A 22,730-nucleotide genomic window follows, 5' to 3' on the forward strand; every position below is an offset into this window, starting at 1 on the left:
GTTCGGTGTCTCCTGTTTTTAGAACGGGGACTAGATCCCATCTCTGTGATGTGGACGGAGCACAGGGCTGTGCGACAGGAATGGGGGTTTCAGCTTTGGCTCTGTCACCTGCCACCTGGGCAAGGCATTCACTTATGTCTCAGTGCCTCACGCTGTGGGATGACATGGCTGGAGATGATTCGTGTCCTTCAGGGTGTGACCTGAAGAACCCTTGTCCCCTAAGCAGCTATCGAAAGAAGTCCTGGGAAAGGTTTGGGGAACTCTGGAGGCAAGGTTCCCTTCTCGGGAAGTCACATCAGGGTACACATTTGTATATTGCAGCCTCTGAAAGTCCCCTCAGAGACACCCATCTAACTTTGCTTGAACCAGGATTTCTCAACCTTGTCCGCCCCCGCCCCCCCTCCTTTTTCCTCTGTTCGTGACCACAGAGACTGCGTCAGTACAACGCCCTTTGGGAAATGGGAAGCTAAAAGATTTCTGTGTCCCATCGACTCTGACAGTCAAAGATTCAGTGAATGTCCTGTCACCCCCCCTGGGAAGATGCCATGAAGAGATCAAAGAGGATGGTCGGCTGATGTCTACGGGTTGGAAGTAGATATGGCCCCGAGTGATGCAACTCCCAGTGACCCTGTAAGGGGTGTCCTTACTCCTTGCAACTTCTGGCTCTGTGGGTCTGGGGGTGCAGGTTCCCAGAGGAGTTAACATTCTACCTGGCACCTTGAAAATTCAGGCTCTGACTTCCCCCTGATAGAATAGGTTAAAACGGTGCGTTTTATGGTATGTAAATTATACCTCAACAAAGCTGTGAAATAAATGAGCAACCCTGAGTACCGTCTGCATGCCCGTCCTTTTCCCTTTGTGCCATGGTGTGAAGTATAATTCGAACCTGCAGGTGGGTGTGTGAAAGCTCTTTGCTCTCTTTCTGACTTGCTTTGTCACCACAGTGAAACTGCAGCAACCTTTGGAAAGTCACATGTATTGGGGCATTTTTTTGTATTATTTTTGTAATAATACAGTTTCACTATAGAAATCTTGGAAAATGCAGAAAAGGACAAAGTAGAAATTCACAACACCCAAAATCTCAATAGCCAAAGACAATTACGTTCTGCTATATGTCTTTTCGATATGGTGCGCTCACATTTTACTTTTTGCCCTTTAATTTAGCAACGATGATTTTAATTCATTTGGTCCTTATTGTATGCCAAGGACCATGCTAAATGTTTGACACACTTTCACCTCTCAAAGCAACCCTACAAGGCAGACGCTGTCATGCCCATATTACAGATGAATGAACAGAGGCTCCGTGGGGTTAAGGGACTGGCCCCGGGTCCCTTACACAGCCAGGAAGTGGCAGAGCCAAGATCCAAACGCAGGTCTGTCTAATCCCAAAACCAGTGGCTAGTTAGGTGACATTTTCCTTATGTCAAGAAATGTTTTTCTACAAGATAATTTTCAATAGTTTCCTAGTCCCCCGTGATATGGATATATCACAATTTACACATCTTTTCCCTGTTGTTGAGATGTGGGCCGTTCCCATTGTTTGATGCCGTAAACAGTTATACAACGAACCCCCGTGTGCGCGCACTGCTTTCCTAGATGGAGCGCCCAGCAGGGCAGGGGGGGTGGACCTTTGTTGCTTTTGCTGACTCAGCATCCATTTCCCTGGCCTTTGGAGGCAGAGCCTGCACTGCTGCTGTCGGTCAGAACTGCACTCACTCCATGGATGCAAGCCCGGGCAATGAAAGAATCAACATCCTCCTGGCAGGAGTCACTGGTGTCGGCATGGAGACATGACCCAGGACCATGCAAGTGAGCCTGTGTTCTGGGTCTTTTGTTTGTACAGTTGGTGAAAAGAAATGCTGGTTCCACTGGGCGTGCTAAGAAAAGGATGCAATTAGGGAGCTTCTGGTACTACCTTATCACCAGGGGAAAAGAGCTGGCCTAAGAATGGAGCCAACCCAAAGGAAAGCAAGGATGGGAGATGGAGAAAGCAACACGGAGCCCTAATGGCATCATTTGAACCCTAGATCCAGCCATGCCTGAAACCCTAGACTTCCAGTTCCAACAAACAGTAATTTTTTTTTCCTAATGCTACAGATGAATTTCTGTTACTGGTAACGAAAAGAGTATCATCCAGACTATTTTGTGAAAATGCTTTTGGAAATCCATTGTCAAACTCCTAGGAGAAAGGTGATACAAGTGCGTACTTCCACCAGAGTGCCCATTTCCCCACAGTTGGGCAGATGTTGAGTCCCATATCCGTGACACCTTTCCAACCAGATTTTCATAGAAGATCTTTGTAGAATCCTCAGACTTATAACTGGACGTGAGTGCAAAAAGGCCTGAGTGTGGTGGTTAATTTTATGTGTCAAGATGACTGGACCATGGGGTGCCCAGGTATCTGGATGAACATTATTCTGGGTGTTTCTGTGAAGGTGTTTCTGAATGATTAACACTTGAATCCATAGCCTGAGAACAGCAGATGATGCTCCCCAATAGGGCTGGGCCCCATCCAATCCGGTGGAGGCCTGAATAGAACACAAGCTGGGAGGAGGGAGAATTTGCTCTCTGCCTCACTGTTTTCAAGCTGGGACATTTGTCTTCTCCTGCTTTTAGACTGGAATGACCCCATCGGCTCTCCTGGGTCTCCAGCCTCCAGATGCAGATCGTGGAACTTCCCAGCCTCCGTAAGCACGTGAGCCAGTCCCTCATAATAAATCTCCATAGATCTATGTATCTACGTCTATCTATTATCTACCTATAATCTCTCTGTCTGTCTGTCTGTCTATCTATCATCTATCTAACGTCTCCTGTTGGTTGTGTTTCACTGGAGAACTCTAATACAATGTGATCACCTGAGATGCAGAGAAGACCTTATGCATAAATATGTTCATTAATATTCCTAAGAGGGAACAATTAGAAACAATTTTTATACATGAAATGTGCACAGGACAGAATACCATACAATCACTTAAAATAGTGTTTATGAGTTTTTTGGTTTTTTTTTTAATAATGAGTTGGAAAGTTTTAATGGTTCCACATTAGTTTTTTTGGTGAGGAAGATTGGCCCTGAGCTAACATCTGTTGCCAATCTTCCTCTCTTTTACATGGGACACCAACATACTGTGGTTTCATGAGTGGTGTATAGGTCTCCACCCGAGATCCGAACCCACAAACCCTGGGCCACCAAAGCAGAACATGCGAGCTTAACCACTATGCCACCGGGCCAGCCCCATGAGTTTTTTCTTTTTAATAAAATAGAAGAATACTTCCATAAGTGTCATGGGCAACACGAGAATACAAAATCAGGTATCCAGTAATAATAACAGTAACACTCTTGTTTCTTGAGCCGTAAATAAGTGTCAGGCACCATCCTGGGTGTTTCATATGTGTCATTGAACTAAGTGAAATTCTCACCGCTATGTTAAAAATATATTTAAAAAAAAAAAAGACTCAGAAGAAGCCAACAGTGTTTGTCTTTGAAGAGTGTTTTCTTCTTTCCTCTTTGCTTTACCTTCTTTGGACATCGAGCTTGTGTTGCCTTGTTAATTGGATAGAATTAAAGCAACCAGAATTTTTTCAAGAGGCCTGGAGCCTCGTTCTCCTGCCTGACCCTTCATCTGACTTACCTGCAATCGCGGTACCGGTGGGACAGCAATGACAGGTGGCGGGGTGCCCTCTCCCTTTCCTGGGGGGCCTCCATCCCCAGAATCTGCCCATGGAGTTAAGCTCAAAATTACCGTATAAGCAATGTATCAACCGTGCTGACAGCAGCAACACTATCTTCTATGCAAATCACTGTAATTGTAGAGCGAGCACAGCATAGTAACAATCTATCACAGGGTAATTACACTTTTGTTATTCTTTTAAACTTCCATTAAAAGAAAGCATCTTAAATTGGAAAGAAACAATCCATGTCACAAGCCAGTTAGTCAAAAAATGTCTGTCTGTTTGGAGGTCCCAGAATGATCATCATAACATCCACCCCTTATGAAACACTTACCACGGACCCACCGGCGTGAAAAGCGCTTCGCGTTGGATGTCTCAAGATGCGCCCCTCGCTGCCGTGCTGGAGGTCCATCTTGTGATCACAAGATCACAGGTGAAAAAACAGAGACCGAGAAAGATTCAAATGGCTTGTTGAGGGGACAGAGCTAGAATCTAAGCCTAGGAGCTTCTAACTCAGGAGCGAGGCGGTCTCAGCCACCAGGCTATGCTGCCAGTAGAGACGTGTTCTCAACCTCTGCTGTGGCGTTCTCAAAGGATCGTGAATGGAAAGGAAGAGAAAGACAAGACGTGTATACTATGCCCCAGAGGAGCTCTGGCCTTCCCTTGGCTTGTCTTTCTCTCTCCCATCAGGTGGACAGCCACCAGAGAGGCTCTATGTGTAAACAGCTCCTCCGGGACTGCCCCAGGTACCCAGTCCAAAAAATCAGAAATATGGCATTAGGATAACTTCACCTGTCTCTCACCTTTCATATCAGTTGACGAATCCCATTATCTGAATACCTTTCGCTTCTTTTGCCTGTGACCCAGCTCCTCTGCAGCATCCTACTCAGGATGGCTTAATTGGGAAGTCTATGAATTATTTCTAGCTTCAGGCATGGCTGTATCCAGGAGCTCACACTGTGTCTTGAGCCTGGGATTCAGTTACAGCCTCTTAACTAGCCACACATCCTCCTATCTCTTGCGCTCCTCCAACTTCACCACCTTCCCATCCCCACTGGTTTACATGCCGATGCCTGAGATGTCTTTCTAAAGTGAAAGTCTGGTCACTATTCCTGTGCCAAAAGCTTTTGATGGCAGGATAATAGCTTAACTTCCTGCCTTGACACAATCTGCCATCTGCCCAGCTCCCCAATCTCACCTCCCAACATTTTTCCTCACGTGCCATATAAAGAAAAATTATGCTGACCTTGGGACGCTCAATGCCCTTCAGATGTCATCCCAGACTACTAGAGCAGAGGCCTCAAGGCTGCTGGAGGACCATCGACCTCTGAAAGGCACCAGGACCACCTTGGAAGGCCTGCTCCTGCACTTTCTTGTTCAGCAGCTCTGAACTCAGGTGGATCGCGAGTGTTTACATTTCTAACAATTCCCAGGGGCGGCTGCTGGTCCCGCGACCACATGTTAGGAACCACAGCTCTAGGGCAAAGGTCAGGAGGCTTTTACCGGAAGGGGCAGATCGTAAAGATTTTAGACTGTGTGGGCCAGAGGGTCTCTGTTGCAGCTCCTAAACTCCGCAGTTGTAGCAGGAAAGTGGCCACAGACGCAATGTACACACATGGGCGTGACTGTGTTCTGATAAAACTTTATTTACATGAACAAGCAGTGGGCCTTCTTGGCCCACAGTTTGCCTCTCGAGGGAATGGTCATTTTGTTTGACTTCTTACTTACTGTTAGGGCCTACACCTTGTGAAGTTAGATGCTAACTTGCAGAGTCGTCGTGAGTCACAAATGATGTCTGTCCCATGGAGAGGAAGATGATTTACGTGTGGAGGAGAAGACGGCCCCGAATGTTACCACTGTCTCGCCGTGCAGGGCATTCCCCTTGTGTCGGGCTTTCCAGTCCTGTGCCAGCGGTCTCCCTTACACTCCCTACGCAGCGGCCTCCAGCAGCCTCCCCCGAGCCCGCTTCCCCTCCTGCTGCCTCCCTCCTTAGCCAGCCAAGGGAGCCTCCGACTGAGGCTCTCCATACATTTACCCGAGGTCATGGTTTTCACTTTTTGAAAGGATACTTGCACAACAATAACACAATAAGGTATTTATGACCCTCATAAGGTTGCAAGTGACAAAATCCCAATGCAAAGTGGCAAAGTTTAAAGAGGGGAGAGAGAGGTGGGTGTCTCAGTCCATGTGGAAATCGGAGTTATCTCTAGTCTCAGGCTGGCGGTGTCCGGGGGACCGGGGAACATCATCAGGTCTCTCTCCGCCTCTGTCTCCATCTCCCTCAGTCTCTGGGTCTCTGTCTTTCTCTCTATCTCCCTCTTCCTCCCTCCATCACCCCCTCTCTCTCTCTTTCCCTCTGTCTCTCTCTTCCTCCCTCCATCACCCCCCCCATCTCTCTCTACCTCCCTCCCTTCCTCTCTCTCTGTCTCTCTCTCCCTCCCTCTCTCCACCTTTCACCTCTGCTGGCATCCACTTGGCTTCTTCTAAAGCAGGTCCTCTCATGTGACCACAGAGTGTCCCCAGAGGCCCCAGCAATGAGCAGTGGCCCATCCCGGTGCCCATCTTGCTCAGTGGCTCGGCTGCATCCTGGGAGGAGACTGAGTGACCGGCCGGATCGGGTGCCCCCCAGGAGCGGAGCACGGAGCCCAGCTGTTGAGAATCACCCCCCAGTCAGCTGAGTCCAGCCCCAGGCCTGTCCCCGGGGGAGGAGCACGGGCGCCGGCCCTGGAAGGAGCAAGATTACCCTGGAGTGGGAGTGGGGTACGGGGCAGACCAGCACATTTCTTCTGCTACTACAGACTATTACTACTGTTACTGCTGTGACTACAACAATAACAAAAACTAATAATACTAATAAAAACATCTTGTGTTTGGTGAGTTCTCGCTGAGCACCCAGCACTCCGCCTAATTGCTGGATGTGCATAACCTGTTTCCCCTCACCCACAGCCCCACATGATGCCTACTGGCACGAGCGCCATGGATGGAGACACCGAGGCCCCCAGAAAGCCAAGTGTTTCCCCCAGGTCCACACAGCTAACAAGCGGTAGGGATTGTGACCAAGTCCATCCAAATCCAAAGCTTGTGTGGTCTCCAGTAATGCAAGATGTGTAAATAGGAGTTTGCCAGGCTAGACTGGAGGGAATAGGGAAGGGTGTGGTAGACAGAGGGAAGGGCACTGATAAGCTATGGAGCTGTGAGAGATCACGTTGCCTCTAGAGGATGGCAAGCCGGAGAGGGTATGGCGAGGCCGGAGAGCACAGGCTGTGGCTCTCTTTCTGGGCTGCATGTTAGAACAGCTGGCGGGGGGGGGGGGGGGGGGGGGCGTTCACAAAACACCTGTGCCCGGGCCCACGCGCAGAGATTTTGTCAAAGAGTAGGCAGCCATCTTTCATCTTCCACACAGATGGCTCCGGGCTGTTAACTCAGGAAGAAATCTCCACGGTGCCTTTGAGAAGGTGCAGCTACAGGCTAGCATGCTCTAGAGAACATTAAAAAAAAAAAAAAAAAGAATGTTTTGGAACCAATGGAAGAGTAGTCAAAATCTTGATGTTTGCAAGTAATGGTTGTCAGAGGTAAAACAATCTTAGAGATGTGGCTCCATCCTCGATGTGTCACTAGAGAAGCCCTCAGATAAAGAAGTGACCTGTCCTGGCTCTCTGGAGACCCTCAGTCTGGTCCGTTAATTAACTCCTTAATTAATTCAGTGCATTTTGTGGAGCACTTATGTGACAGATGCTGTTCCACGCTCTGAGGATACTATAGTGAACAGATAAACATCTCTGCTTTCCTGGTGCTTCCATTTTAGGGAGCAAGACAGACATTAAAGGAAATAAATTAAATGTGTGGCACATCAGTGATAAGTTCTAAGGAGAAAAAAGGAAACAAAGAAGAGGATAAACAGTGTCGGGGAGGATGTTCCCATTTTATCCAGGACAGCCAGGGAAGTCCTCGTGAGAGGGTGACCCTGGAGAAAGTGGAGGAGCGGCCTTGGCCATGTGGGGAGGACATTCCAGGCAGAGGGACCCGCAAGTGCAAATGTCCTGGGGCAGGAACATCCTGGCCTGTTTGAGGAACAGCAAGGAGGCCAGCGTGCAGGAGCACAGAGAGCAGGGAGGAGAGGAGTAGGAGATGAGGGGAGGCTGGACAAGATCACGGAGGGCCTGAGAGGTCATAACATGGACTTCTACTCAGGGCAATGGAGCCCGTGGAGGGTTCTGAGCACAGGAGGGACAGGATCAAATTTGAGTTTTAACAGGATCTCTCTGGCTGCTGTGTGAAAGAGACAAGGGTGGAGGAGTAGGATATTGTGTTAGTAGGGTATTGCCATCATCCGGGCAAGGTGTGAGGGGCTAATCTTTCTGTCTCTAACTAGCTGGGTCACCTTGTCAAGGTTGGAAAATCTAGTTTGTCCTGCACTGGGAGAAAGCAAATCTTAGGAGAAAAACGTGAGGATGGGTTTCGAAGGCTTGAAGCTGTTGCACCTCGCTACCATTCGAATGTTCTCTGGGGCCCCCGTTCTTCATTAATTCATCAAGTATTGATGGAGCACTCACCATGTGTCAGGGATTATGCCTCGTGTCGAGGCTCCTGTGGAAAGCAAGGTGTGCGTGCCTCCCCCCCCCCCCCCCCCCCGCCCACCCCCGCCGTTGGCGCAGAACCGGGAAATCTCGTGGCTTTTGCTCACCAGTGTGCAACGGGGCGAAACAAGCCGTCTCCTGCTCAGGGCCCTGGGCAGGAAGTGGCCTCCTTTATGAGGACTCACAGCTGTCAGGAAACCCTTGGGTCATCCCCCACCTAAAATGTGCTCACGGGCCACCAAGTCATTGCTTATTTGGTTACTTAATAATCAAAAATAGGGGCCGGCCCGGTGGTGCAGCGGTTAAGTGCACACGTTCTGCTTCTCGGCGGCTGGGGGTTCGCCAGTTCGGATCCCAGGGGCGGACATGGCACCACTTGTCAAGCCATGCTGTGGTAGGCGTCCCACACATAAAGTGGAAGAAGATGGGCACGGATGTGAGCTCAGGGCCAGTCCTCCTCAGCAAAAAGATGAGGATTGGCAGTAGTTAGCTCAGGGCCAATCTTTCTCAAAAAAAAAAAAAAAAATCAAAGATAAAGTCAGGAGAAGACAAGTTAAGCCACACGCATTTCACGGCAGAGTCATCAGTGATGGTGAAGTGTGGAAACAACGCACATGTTGGACAACGTCAGCTGAGAATGTGTGCATCTGCGTGCACCGTCCGCAGACCGACACATTCTGTGTATACATTTTGTTGGACTTACCCTTGTATCTCCAGCACCTAGATTAACGCTTGCGTGCAGAGGGGCTTAATACGTTTTTGTCAAATGAACAAATACACGAATAAACGATTGGCTGACACATATAAAGGATTTAACGAAGTGCCCAGTGCACAGCCCTCAGTAAACGATAGATGTTAGTATACGACCTGCCGGTTTCTCCAACATCTCCGCCGAGACTCCCTCCCTCCCTCCCCTGAGACTTGGCTGCTCCTCTGGCCCTGTGCTTAGAGGCACCGGGTGGGCTCCTCTAGTCTCTCCTGGACCCACTCCTCTCCACTCCCTCACGCCCACCGCACCCCTCGGAGGGTTGGTTGGTATCAGCTTCTCAGGTCGCCTCGGCTGACTTCTCTTCGTTCCTCAGCTTACTCTACTCCAGCTAGTGTGTATGATCTCCTTTAGTCCCCACCGCGACCCTGTGAGAAAGGCATCGGACAAGGAAACCGAGGCTCCCGCAGTGGACTCGCCCCCTCCACCCGCTGCTGAGTGGGGTAGGGGGAGCCGAGCTCAGGCCTCCGGGACTCCAAAGTCCGCTTTGTAGAGGCCCATGACATCCTAACAACGAGCTCAGGGGGAAAAATCAATCATAGTGTTTGTGGCAGCGTTCTGGGGTCACAGATTTTTTTTCTTCAAAATCTCTTGATTTTGTCATAATAATTAATCTTGGCTTTAGCTTAGAAAAAATACTTATTTTGTGGGCTAAAGGAAATGGGAAGAATGCTTTTTTTCCCCTCATGCTGTCTGTCTGGCAGAAAGGAAAAACCTAAGTTAGATGAAAATCAATGAAAAATAAGAGATTGTTGGATGGATGGGGAAGGGAAGGGTTTGTCGGGGTGACTGGATCAAGAAAAATGAAAGGGCATTAAAAAGCAATGTCGCCACTTGAACTCGTTAATAACGCGAACGCGTGGCAGTAACGGATCATTTTATGTGATTTAAATTGCAGTCACATTCATCATCCTGGGTGATCCGGGAATCCACCCGACAAGGTGGGCATGACACAGCACTCTCCCTATTTTGTAGGAACCCAGTTACAGAAAATTAGTCTTGGAGCGACTTGGGGTCGGGATGAAGGATGCAGTGCAGACCAGGGTGCTCCTTCCCTTCTCTTTACTCCCCCTCTTCAGCAGTTTTTCCCCAGCCAAGGTCCTTCAAGAGGGTGGGTCTGCATGATACCGTGTTGTCTGGGGACAGTGCCATTCCCTGGGGAGGGCAGAGACAAGGAAATGATTACAATGTGGAAGTGAGGACCTGTATGGATATTCTCCTTAAGAAGAGACTTTGACTATATGAGTTCTGCTACCAAAGATAAGAGAGGAAGAGATGGAGAAGAAATCAAAGGACGAACAGCCAAGCCAGAGTGCCATCCAGAGAGTGGATGCGTCTCCGAGAGCGAGCTGAGAGGCAGCAGCCTGCGTCCGTCGTCTGCTCCCTTCCATCCTCCGGCGGGTTGCTGGGCTGAGTTTGACGTTCATGTTTAAAGATAAACAGATTTCAGATAGCATGTCCCACAGAGCAAGGCATAATTAAGGGCTCAAGTAGACAACCTGAGAATTGACTCGGCTCTGGATGAAAAACCCTCTGTGTTGGTTTTATTAAGTGACACAGGGACAGAGACACATAGGGCAGAAGCCCAGGTGACCACGGAGGCAGAGATCGGAGTGATGAAGCTACAAGCCGAGGAACACCAAGGATTGCCTGCAGGGCCAGAAGCTGGAGAGGGGCATGGGATAGATGCTCCCTCAGAGCTTCTGGAAGGAACGGACCCTGCCGACACCTCCATCTCAGAATTCTGGCCTCCAGAGCTGTGAGAGAAGAAATGACTGGTTATTTGTTCCTTCGTTCAAGAAATATTTATTGAGTGGCTGCCAAATGTCTGGAGCTGTGCCAGAGACATATGGAACAAGACCAAGCACCTGGCCGCCTGGAGCTTAGAGTCCAGTGGAGGAGACAGATGAGTCACGCAAGGAAGAAGCACACTGTCAACAGTCAGCTGGTGATAAGTGCTGTGGAGGGAATCAAGCAGGCGATCAGCAGGGACGACGGTGGGGCGGTTCTGCTGGACAGAGGGCTCAGCGAAGACCTTTCAGAGGAGATGGCCATTAGAGACCTGAGTGAGCAAGGGAAAGAACGTTCTAGGCAGATGGCAGGCACATGCAAAGTGAACACGGAGCTGCCTGGTGCCCAGAGCTATCATTCTCAGACTTTTTGGTCTCAGGTCTCTTGACATTCTTCAAAATAATTGCTGACGCCCAAAAGCTTTTGTTTTTGTGAATTATATCCGTTGCTATTTACCGGTTAGGAGTGAAAACTGAGACATTTAAAAATATGTATGACAACTTAATCCTAAACTCATTGTATATCAACATAAAAATAATGTGTTTTTTTAAGGAAAAATAATGATTTTCTAAAATGAAAAAGAAGATTGGCATTGTTTTGTATTTTTGTAATGCCCCTTAATGTCTGGCTCAATAGGAAAACAACTCCGTTCTCGTATCTGCCGCTGAATTCAGTCGGTTGTGATATGTTGCTTCGACTGAAGCACATGAAGAAAATCTCGTCTCGCCTGCATAATGGAGCTGGGAACGGGCAGCAGGAGTATTTTCCTGAAAAGTATATTCCTCAAAAGGAATGGCCTTTTCAGATAATTGTTGATATTTTTCTTTGTTGCTCTGCCAAAAGCAAAATTTCTTACAGGAACATTGGAAAGTGGAATGTGAAATCCTATCAATGAACTTTCTGTCCTGTGTTAGATTAAAATCCATTGCTCTCTCGTACTTTGAGTGACTCTCTTACTCATGCCTGATTTTATAACATCCCAACTGGGTCATTTGGAAAATATTGATTTACTGAGTTATGCAGAATTTCCAAACGTTGAAACATTCCATTATTCATTATTTTTTTTAAAACCCCCTCATTTGTTACTATTATCACCAATCTCACCAGAAAAGTCTTTAAGTGTTGGGAAGCTGTCCAGCTCACAATGGGGAATACGAGTTTCCTAAAATTCTAATTTTTGTTTGAAAGCTTGAATTTTATCATCAGCAATAAATTCTGTCAAATGCACTGAGCTCTCCCTGTGCAAATATCACCTTCCTTTCCAAGGAGTCTGGGAATAATGCTGATACTTTCCACCATTTATTGAGCTCTTGCTGTATGCTGTACATCTTACTAAGGAATTTATGTGTTATCTTGTTATTATATTCATGTTGCTACATCTCTGTGAGGTATTATTTCTCCCATTTTACAGATGAAACTGAAGTCCAGAGAGGTTAGGTACCTGCCCAAGGTCACACAGCTAGTGGCACTCTTCTATACTATCAGAATTCCAGAAAAGAATTTTCCAGGTAGGACAGGCCTAATTGAAATGCTCTGCCCCATTGGGCTCAGAAATTAAATTTGCTTGTGAGACTATGTATCCATTGGCTTCTCGGGTAACATGGACCCCCTCTCAAGACATACTTATCAAGACAGCTCAAATGTTACTTGTTCGGAGAAAACTTACACCTTCCCCGGGATACAATAAAAAGCCCTTTACCGTTTGTTGAGTGGTAGTTAAAAAGTGCCAGGCACCATATTCCATGTGCTAGACTGCTTACTTCATTTCCTCCTGGCAACACGCTTGCAAAGTAGGTGGTATTATTTCCCCGTGTTAATTTCCTGTTGCTGCTGTATAAATGACCACAAATTTACTGGTTTACAAATGGTTGTTTTAGTTCTGTAGGTCAGAAGATTCCCTGGGCTAGAATTAAGGTCTAGGCAAGGCTATCTTCCTTCTGGAGGCTCCAGGGGAGAATGTGTTTCCTTGCTCTTAGAGACTGCTTGGGTTCCTTGGCTCAGGGCCCCTCCCTCCATCTTCAAAGCCAGCAGCACAGTGTCTTGCTATCAACCTCTCTGTCTCCTTCTCTCTCTGCCCTGCTTCTTGTCACATCTCCTTGTTTATCTGACTCTCTGGTCTCCTCCTTCTTTTCCCTTATTAGGATCCTTGTGATGACATGGGCCCACTCTGATAATCCAGAATAATCTCTTCATGCCAAAGTCCTCAACTTAATCACATCTGCAAAGTCCCTTTTGCCTTGTAAAGTCACATATTCATAGGTTCCAGGGATGAGGATGTAGACATTTTGGGGCTGGTGGGGGTGGCATTATTCTGCCTACCACACCTCCTTTATCAAAAGATTCAAAGGAAGGTTAAGAGAATCTGCTGAAGTTCACACAGCCAGCGAGTGGGGAGTCAGGATTTTCATTCGGGGACGTCTCGGCTCCGGGTTCCTCCACTGCCCCTAGACTCCTTGCACGTTCCAGGGCCTGCTAAACACTGCAGGGCCCACAGTGCCAGTTCATCTTTTCCTTTTGACATTTATCTCCTTGTTTCGAAATCATGTGTTAATATCTTTGTGAGTGACTTGAAAATCAGCGCCGGGTCTTATTTACCATAATTTTTATTTTTTATTCAAGCACTGTTATGATAAAAATCAGACATCAACCACCATAACTCACCAATGGGTTTTCATTTCCCTTCCAGCCTTTATCCATGCGCAGATACAATTTTCCTGTCATTTGTAACCATAGCATGGGTACAATATTATATTCTGCTACCCTAGCTTTTTGTTATAAAAATTTTCAAAGATACATAAAAGCTGATAGTTCTAATCAGATCTAAGAATTGTTAATATTTTACCTTATTTGGTTTCTCTCGATGGATATTTTTGTGTCTTTTTATGCTTTTATTTGTTGTTGAACCATTAAAAAATAACTCCCAGGCATTATGACATTGACCCCTAAATTCTTCAGATGCATATCCTAACAATAAGATCAACCTCTTACGCGAGTACAATATCATCATTACACTATGAAATTACCAATAATTCACTAAAATCATCTATATCCAAGCCATACTCAAATTTCTCCAGCTGTCAAAAAACATTTACCAGCTTAAAAAACACACGAGGATCCAATCAAGATTCACACATTGTATTTGGTCACGTCATTTTAGTTCTTTTATTTAAGCACTATCACCCCCCGCCGCTTACATTTTTCATGGCACCCCATATTTGAAAAGACCAGGCCCTCGTCCTGTGGAATGTGGGCATGGATCGCCCTGTGGCTCTCTGCTGCTAGGCACAGGGTCTGGTGACCGCAGGCTGTTGGTTGAATAAGTGAAACCAGTGATAACGGTTATGAAAAATAATCATAGTAGCTAATTTTTATCGAAGGCTGGCTCTCTTGGTCGGTGCGTCCATACTCGTCTAATTTGATTCTCAAAAAACTCTCATGAGTTAAGACATTTTATTAATCTCATCCAGAGTTGAGGAAACCAAGGCTTAGGGAAGGGAAGTCACCTGCCTGAAATCACTCAGCTAGAAACGGGGCCAAACCAGATGGAAAACTGCGTGGTCAGGGAGGGGCTCACTGTTTCCTGAACCTATGACCCAAAGCTGGTCCGTCTGTACACACGCATGCATGTGTGTAACACTTATGGAGCGCTTACTCTTTAAGCGCCTGACGTGTGCGTTTATTTACTGATCTGAATATTCTCCAATGCCCAGCAAAAGGCGCGGCACAAAGCAGGCGGTCAGACAACGTTTGCGGAATGAATGAAGAGTGAATAAATGAATGAGGACGGATGTGACCTCCATCAACCAGGGGACTCCCCCACGATCTTCAGCGTTCACTTTGGAGACCCCGGTCCAGGGAGATCCTGGGGTTCGGGGGCCCAGGGCCGACCTCCGGCCGCTGCCCCGGGCTCGGGACGTCCTGAGTGCGGCCCGGCACCCAGATGGCCTCCCAGCATGTGAGAAGCCCGGGAAGGCTGGGCGCTTTGGCGTTATCATCTCCATCCCTTGCCCTTTCCCCTGCCGGCACCGCCGCCGGGCCCGCGGGCTCCGGGTTCGCAGCGGGCGGGCCCGCACCCGGCCTAGGGGCGCGGGCTCCGAGTCCACCCGGGGCTGCCTCCAGCCGCGCACGCCCACCTGTCGGCCGCGCATGCGCAGCGCGCGCCCGGCGCGCCCGGCCTCCCCGCGCCCTGCGGCGCGCGGCCAGTGCGCAGGCGCGGCGGCCGATGCGAGTGTGTATGTGCGGGCGAGAAGATGGCGGCGGCGGGGGAAGCAGCGTGAGGAGTCGGACGAGCGCCGAGGCTCATTGAAACGGGCCGCCATGGCCCTCCGCAGCCCGCAGGTAGCCGGCGGCCCGCGCCCTCGGCGGGAAGGGGCCCCGAGCCGCGGGCGGGCGGGCGGCGGGCGCTCCCTGGCCCGGCGCGGGCGTGTGGGAGTGGGGGAGGGCGCCGGGACACGCTGCCCGGGACTAGGCCCGAGCCGCCGCCGCCTCCGCCGTGGCCGCCCGCCGCCCCCCGGCCCCTGGGCCCGCCTCGGGGCGGCGCGGCCGAGGGGGCGCCGGGCTCGCGCGAGAGGGCGCGGGGGCGCGAAGGGGTTAACCTTCGGGCGGGAGCGCGCCCGCCGGCGGGGGACGCGGGGCCCCGGTCGCCCCGGAGCGGAGGCCGGGGGGCTTCGGAAGACCCCCGGGGCGGCAGAGGTTTCCACGCGCCCGGGGCCCCGCGTCCCCCGCCCGGGGCGAGTCGCCGGGATTTGGGGGTGCCCCGTTTCCCCCTGCCCCCGCCCCCCGCCAAGGCTGCTTTCTCAGCTTGATGGAGCGCGGGGGGCCGGCTGGGTCTCTGGTTTTTAGCCCCAAATCGCTCAGGGGCAGCCTTAGGTTACTGTTGCAAAGAAAACTCGAAATGAGTCTCCAGGGCTGTACTTTGACTTGCACTGGAGTGCGATCTTTTGCACGAATCCGTCTCAGCCTGGCCGACACGAACGCACCCTATGTCAGAACAGCATCTAAAGTTTGGGGGCCGTTTATCGCCATCCCGTCGTGGGAAAGGAAGAGTCAAACGCACCTTTCGCTTTTAGGGAGCGGGGAGTTGAGCTATTTGTTGGCTCCCCTCTCCCTCCCCGGTTACAGTTACTCTGGATGAAAATCGGCGTGTGGTGGTATTTGTCAGGCTGGCTGGAGACTGCTGATTTGTTGACATCGAATCGCTGGAAATTGTTGCACACTTCTATACCATCTCAGTGTGCTTTTGTATTAAATACGGGAAGATGAAACAAAGTAACTATTCGGAAAACTCGTGGCCAGTAAACCCTAACCCTTTGTAAGCTATTGGTTTTTTGTTGCTCTTTTGGAAGTGAAGTCGATTTTTAATAACTGTTGTAATTAATGCTTGTTGTGGGGTTTAAAACGCGAAAACTTTAAAAAAAAATTCGATCTTACAGGAAACAGCAGTTCTGTTAAATTTTTAGTATTTTAGTTTGCGCTGGAACTCTCCCTCTTTAACTTTTTGTTGTCCGCCTGCTTCTGTGTTTCGTATAGTTCTTGGCACGAAAAAGGGGCTTAGTTGAGTGATTTTTACAAAGGTGTAATTCAAAGATTTTTTTTGGTAAGAGATTTGGTATTTGCTTTTTTCTCAACTTAAATATTAATGTAAATAGCTTAGTGTTAAAATTAGTGCAAACAGGGACAAGGTTCATTGTGAACTAATGTGCAATATAATATTCATGGTGATTTTGAAATGAAGAAAGTGTGTTTAGGCATAATTCACTTCCGTTATTATAAGCACCAATCACAATGCACAATTGATTGAAATGTTAATTAGTGGTGATAATATGTAAACTTAGTTGTAACTTCATATGCATTCGTTGTCCAGGTATTTATGTTTTATACAACGGTATTGCCTATATACGTCTTTAGAAAATTGGAGTGGCGAAAGTTAGCCGAACGTGAATGTTATCGACACTTTGCTTTTATTCTTTTAAAGTGTGATTTAAGTGCTTTTATGTTCTGTCATGGAGAAGGTAGCAAAGGAAATAGTTTGATTTCTTAGAATTTTCTTTGTGAAAGAATAGTGATGAAACAGTAATGAAATCATACGTGACAGGATTTAGTGATTGTGTCCTGCTGAGTTAGGCTGAGCGTTTTAATACGTTTGTTTTATTCAGTTACTTGCCATCCTCGGTCCTGCCACGTTCATGGCCATTCATTCATTAATTCAGCAAAACCTCATTGAGCGCTTACCGTGTGCTCAGCACCGTGGTATGCCTGTGACTTGTTTACTGTTGGGGTTGACAACCACAAAATAACAGTAAGAGTCCTTTTTAAAAGTTGGATTAAGGTTACAATTTTAAGAGTTTATGTAGATTATATCTTATTCCCATATTTTTGGTTGAACCCTGTTTCCTGGATTGAAGTGAAACACTGCAAAACTCAGAAACTTTTCTAATGCAGATAGCTTTCAGCCTTTTAACAAATACAGGTGATGAACTTAGACAATTGAAGTGTAAGTACTTCTCTGATTTATGAATATTTGTTGTCGCAGAGGACCTGATTAAGTGATTTGGGGTAATTAATTTGAACTGAGCAGTTCTGCCTTAAACCAGAAGAAATTTTTGTGCTCGTTGAAGTCGCCTATAGTGAAATCCCTTCACTAACGCTTCCTGCCCGCTGTTGGGGCTGCACTGTGCTGCTCTGTCCTGGTCCCTGCGGCAGGCTGGCCGCAGTCTTCTCACAGGAGCGGGCCCCACACTTCACACTGGGATTCCTGGGATCCAGTTTACAGCATATGGCAGAGTGTTACCGTATCGTTGAAGATCTTTATCACTGACAGCTGTGTTAGTAATTTTCGAAAGAGATTTTTATTCGAGTCTCAGGCAGTGAGCAGCTGAAGTAAATAAAATTGTTTGAAATACAGGATATTTGGAGATACCAGTTTTCTTTTGCATAGTGACAGCAAAATATTGAAACGTGTCCTAAGACTTGATGTGGTGTTGAACGCTTGTGAGTTGATGGTTGCCTCGGTGGTTCTGTGGACCGACAGTGCGGGAGGAGCCACATCCAGGCCTCGCCCTCGGGCTCTGGAGCCCATCTCGTTGGGGCCACAGTACTGAAATCACAGTGAATAACAAGTGACCCACCTCATTCGAAATTCCTCTCTGGAGCAGAAGTTAGGACATATATTCCAGGGCTTTTTTAATGTGGAACTGACGTGATTTAAATAGTAGTTCACATAGGAAAACTTAAAGGAGAGAAGGATTACAAAGCTTAATGATTATTCAATGCCAAGCCTAGTGGCACATTTACTTTGTGCTGTTCTCCGAATTTAGTATTCAAATAATTGAGAAAAGTCATATCGTCTCTGCTTGAATTAGTTACATCAAGGTTATTTTTTGTTTGTTTTTGTGTTTTTACGAATTTCAGACATGTAAGTACTTGATATTGATGGATCTGGTTTTTCAAGTGGCGCATTAAAGGTGGTTGCTGAGAACACTTCTTACTCATTATATACTAAAGCATGGAAAGTAGTAGGAAGAGCTGGCTTTTGAATTTGTAGTTAGGCTGTTACATTTCTGTTTACTGCCGCACATGCAAGAATCCCTGTGGCATGAAACAGATAAATCGGTTTGCACTGGAATTTACTGGCCTTGGGCCATTGGATTACTGTCATTTGTCACTTTAGTGCTACTTCAGCAGTGTAGATGTTCATTTCCAAAGACTCACATGTGCTTGGACCGCAGTTTTCCTGTTTGTTGAAGTGATCTCCCAAAAGGTCTTTCTGTGACCATTTCTGTCACGAAATAAAGGTAGCGTGTGGGGTGTGTTCGTGGTATTTGTTTCAAGGGCCAGAAATTGTAGAATCTGTCATAAACCTAGATGGGGCGTTTTCAGAATGTAGACTTTTCATGAGCTGGCTACTTTCTGACTATTTGAAAGCTGCTCAGTCAGGACCCGGTTTTCAGCACAAGACCTGAGAAACCAGCTGCTGTCAACCAGTGCCTCCATTCTGCCCCCCTTGAAACAGCCTGTGCTCTGGTTGCCCTCTCCTGCAGATGGGGAGCTGAGGAGTAGAGGCAGAAGCATGGTTTGGGGCTGGAAGCAGATCAGAGCAGAGCTTCCCAGACTTTCTCTTTCTGGCTTCCTTGAGAATTGTTAGATGACAGCGTGCGTGTGGAGTGTTAGCCCGGTGCCTGCCACGAGTGTCCACATGCTCATGATGGCCGCTGGTGCGATCCTCAGGCCCCTCCCCTTTGGGCTTGTCTGCAGGTTTATTGGTGGCTGTTCTTCAGATCAGTTCTGAATTTGTTTTTCTGGAATCTGCCTGAGGACCGTCTCGTAAGCCTGCACTCTGATTTAAGAGTCTGACAACTAGTGCGTTAGAAATGAAAGGACCTCCTCGGAGGAAGGCTGGTGGCCCTGCCCTTATACCCTTGGGACTTGACTTTTACATCGGGCTGCCTTCCTATCTGGCCCCCCCCACCCCCGTCTCTCTGTCTGTCTTAAACATATCTGCTGGTGGTAGATTTTTGTTTCCCCATTTGTTCTTGTTTCATGGAGAAGCGCTCCTTTTCATCTCTGTGTTGGATGTGGATAAATTGGTATGCCCTTGCTCTTTTCTGCCAAAGTAGTCTTAAAAGTATCAAAAGATTCGCTGTGACAGCTCCCAACTTATATTCTCATTGGAGCTACTGTGGGAAAAAAATATGTTTAAACGTTAGTTGAATAATACTAGATGTATCAGGTACACCCTGCTGTAAGAAACTGAATGTAGGAAAAAACACACTTTAAGACTGCACAAAGTAGAGGGGTTCATGTTACAGACCTGTGCTTCCGGATGGCTGGCCGGTGGGAAGGGAGGAGCCCAGGAGGAGGGCGCCCCGGGGCTGCAGTCCTTGGTGAGCTCCACAGGCTGCACCCGAGGCGGTGGGCGTGCTTTCCACAACTTGTTCTCCTGCCTCTCCACAAAATAGAAGGTTACCATTATTGTGAGTATGTGTCAAAAGTACTCACTTTTATGTTTTAAAATATATTGAATTAAGCCGGTTATGTGTATATATTACATTTTGCAAGCTGTGGACCTTGCAAACTGGAACTGCCCAAGAGCGTGTGATATATGGTCCTGTGTAGAGCAGTTTGATCTGCCGTTTGGTCTGAGGGTTACAGTCCGCTTTGTTCACTTGTTCTCGCAACAACGTGATAGTGTCCTTTGCCCTGGATAAGAGCGTGCATTTTTCATTTTATTATATTCTTTTAAATTTGGTCAGGACCAATTGTGAATGTATTTGGTATTCTGATGACTGTCAAGAGGGTTTCTGGTGTTCCTTTTCTTTCGGGTTTTTCCCATTTTAGGCAGTTGAGTAGCTCTAGACAGAGAAACAGTGCCTCTCAGGAGACATGCATCTTATGTGAGTAAAACACACGTCATCCCTGTTTGCTTGAAATTACCAGGCTGTCTCCTTTCAGTGGGACATGGTGAAGCTTTGGGGGAGACAGAAGAGAGGTGGAAGATGAAGTTTACTTCTAGAGTCTTTGGAGATTCTTGCCTCGTGTTGTAAAATGCTCGTCTTGATATTTCAAGTAGTAGTTCCCCTTTGATGGCTGCCAAGATGTGTGTATTCATTTGAAAGCTGGAGTAGGCCTTCTGAATAGATCTGGTAATTGGTAGGGAAGAGCATATTCGTTCTAAAGCACTAATGAAGCATTGCAGTATCAACAGGTGTAGGATGTTGTGCATGGTCTATAAAGTGCCATGGCTTGTTTGATCCTTCCAACAACCCTGTAATGTATTGCTAATGTCACCGTTTTACAGATGAATGAAGTGAGACCCCCAGAGCTTGTGGCCTCAAGTCACGTGGCTCTTAAGTGAGTGATCATCAGTGATCAGGGACTTAAAGCAGGTCTTTGGACTTGTGAATTCTTTGCCTTTTCTGCTTTGCCAAACTGCTTTTCTAGAAGAGACTGACAAAGGCACAGTGTCTCACACCACAACTTCCCCGCACTAGTTCCTCAGTGAAAGTTTAGGGGCTGGACGAATGAATGAGACAAAGAGTTAAATGTTTAAAGATACCAATATGTTACTAAGTGTTACTAATATGTTACCAATTATTAATTACTAAATTTTGTGTGAAGTGCATTTTGATAAAAGTCCTTTTTGATTTTATTTCTAAATACAAAATAAAGACATGCTATGTCTAAAACATGCAGACAATACAGAAGTATTTAAAGTAAAAAATATGCCATTCTCTTCCTCTTTGATCCGTAATCTTCAGTTTGATGTATGTCTTCTGTGCTTTTTTCCTGTTAGGACGTTTTTGTTGTTCCATTGTATCGTAATACAGTCTGTTATAACTGGATAGTCACTGAGCTAAGCTTTTTGGAGCAAAGCTTGTTTTCAAAATTATTAAAGACATGTGTTTAAGTATAGTAAGTTTTCTTATTTTTATCCAATTTTGCCAGGGAACAGAGCAGATATTCTGGAGGTTAAAGTGGCTCATTGAGACCCAGTATACTGAAGACTATGGAAGTGCTGTGGGGTTTCTTAGTGATAAAATGTTCAAACAGGGGCCGGCCCTGTGGCCTAGTGGTTAAATTTGTACGCTCTGCTTCGGTGGCCCAGGGTTTCGCTGGTTCGGATCCTGGGTGCGGACATGGCACCGCTCATCAGGCCATGCTGAGGCGGCGTCCCGCATGCCACAACTAGAAGGACCCACAACTAAAATATACAACTATGTCCTGGGGGGATTTGGGGAGAAAAAGCAGGGAAAGAAAAAGATTGGCAACAGTCGTTAGCTCAGGTGCCAATCTTTGAGGAAGAAAATGTTCAAACAATGTTTTTTTTTTTAAAGAAGCGATATTTTGAAAACATACAGCCCCTTAATTAGGGCATCCATGCTGTCCAATTTTTATATTGTAAAAAGAAGTCTGATTCAAATTCATGTTCTTGTCTATCAGTCAGTCTCTGTACTAGACAAGATTACTGAGAGGACAAACCTTTCGTTAGTGGGAGCGATTGGTGGGTCACCAGCCCCAGTGAATAGTGGGGAATTGGGTAATTAACCTGGGTTTTTCCCTGTCTTCTCCAAAATTACGTTTTCTTCTCCTGCTCCTTTGTTTTTATCAAAGTACTGCAGTGACAAAAAATAACTCTCTCCCGCTCCCCACGTCAGGTTCCTCTCCCCAGAGACAACCACATTGAGCCACTGCTGACTCTAGTAAAATGCAAAATCAGTCTTCCAAGGGGAGCACTCTATTTCATTTGGAATTAATTTGTAGGATACCAGACTCTTTTATTCAGAACTGCTTATAAAGGACTTTATATCTTTTGTCATTGTTCGAACAAGGATTTTTGGTGGCTGGGCATTAGCAATATAGAGCTGAAAAGAGAGTTCCTGTGTTTTAGAAGTTCATAGAGTAGTGGGGGAGAGAAGCAGGCTAATTGGTGAATCCTGTTTTAGGGTCGTAGTTCTTTTAACAGAAATGTGAACAACATAGCCAAGAACTTTCATTCTTTTATTCATTCATTCATTCATTCTTTCCTTCAGCAAATAATTATTGAGTGGCTGCTGTGTACCAGGCACTGAGGATGCAGGGATGAGCAAAAACAGGCATGGTCCCCCTTACCAGGGAGCTTACTGTCTAATGAGGAAGACAGTTGCTAATCAGATAATCACAGTAATGCATGTGTCATTCCAAACCGAGAAATGTGTCTGGAAGGAAGGGAACAGAGTCTGTTAGAGTGGCCTGGTGAAGTCAAGGAAGGGTCCCCCAGAATTAGTGCCTTTGCTGAGATGCACAGCACGAGACAGTGGGAACAGCATTTGCAGTGGCTCTGTGGCTGGAAGGAGTTTGGAGCACTTAGGAGAACTCAGAGAGGACTCGTGTATCTTGAGCTTAGTGCTGGGAGAGGAAGGTAGAAAGGAGTCCATTCAACCTTCCAACCT

General features: G+C 47.1%; 1 protein-coding gene across 2 annotated transcripts in view; it reads left to right on the forward strand.

Moving 5' to 3' along the window:
• The first annotated feature begins 15,026 nt into the window (after nucleotides 1-15,026).
• Nucleotides 15,027-22,730, forward strand: part of USP10 (ubiquitin specific peptidase 10) — a 70,565-nt gene continuing 62,861 nt past the window's right edge. The window contains exon 1 of one of the 2 annotated variants that reach the window (XM_046681842.1): nucleotides 15,027-15,141. In XM_046681842.1, coding sequence (XP_046537798.1) covers nucleotides 15,121-15,141 — 21 coding nt within the window. In that variant the 5' untranslated portion in view covers nucleotides 15,027-15,120. The remainder of the gene's footprint in view (nucleotides 15,142-22,730) is intronic. The other variant, XM_046681843.1, reaches the window with a different exon arrangement.

This window comes from Equus quagga, chromosome 13, assembly GCF_021613505.1.
Source record: "Equus quagga isolate Etosha38 chromosome 13, UCLA_HA_Equagga_1.0, whole genome shotgun sequence".
In the NCBI taxonomy this organism is placed as follows: domain Eukaryota; kingdom Metazoa; phylum Chordata; class Mammalia; order Perissodactyla; family Equidae; genus Equus; species Equus quagga.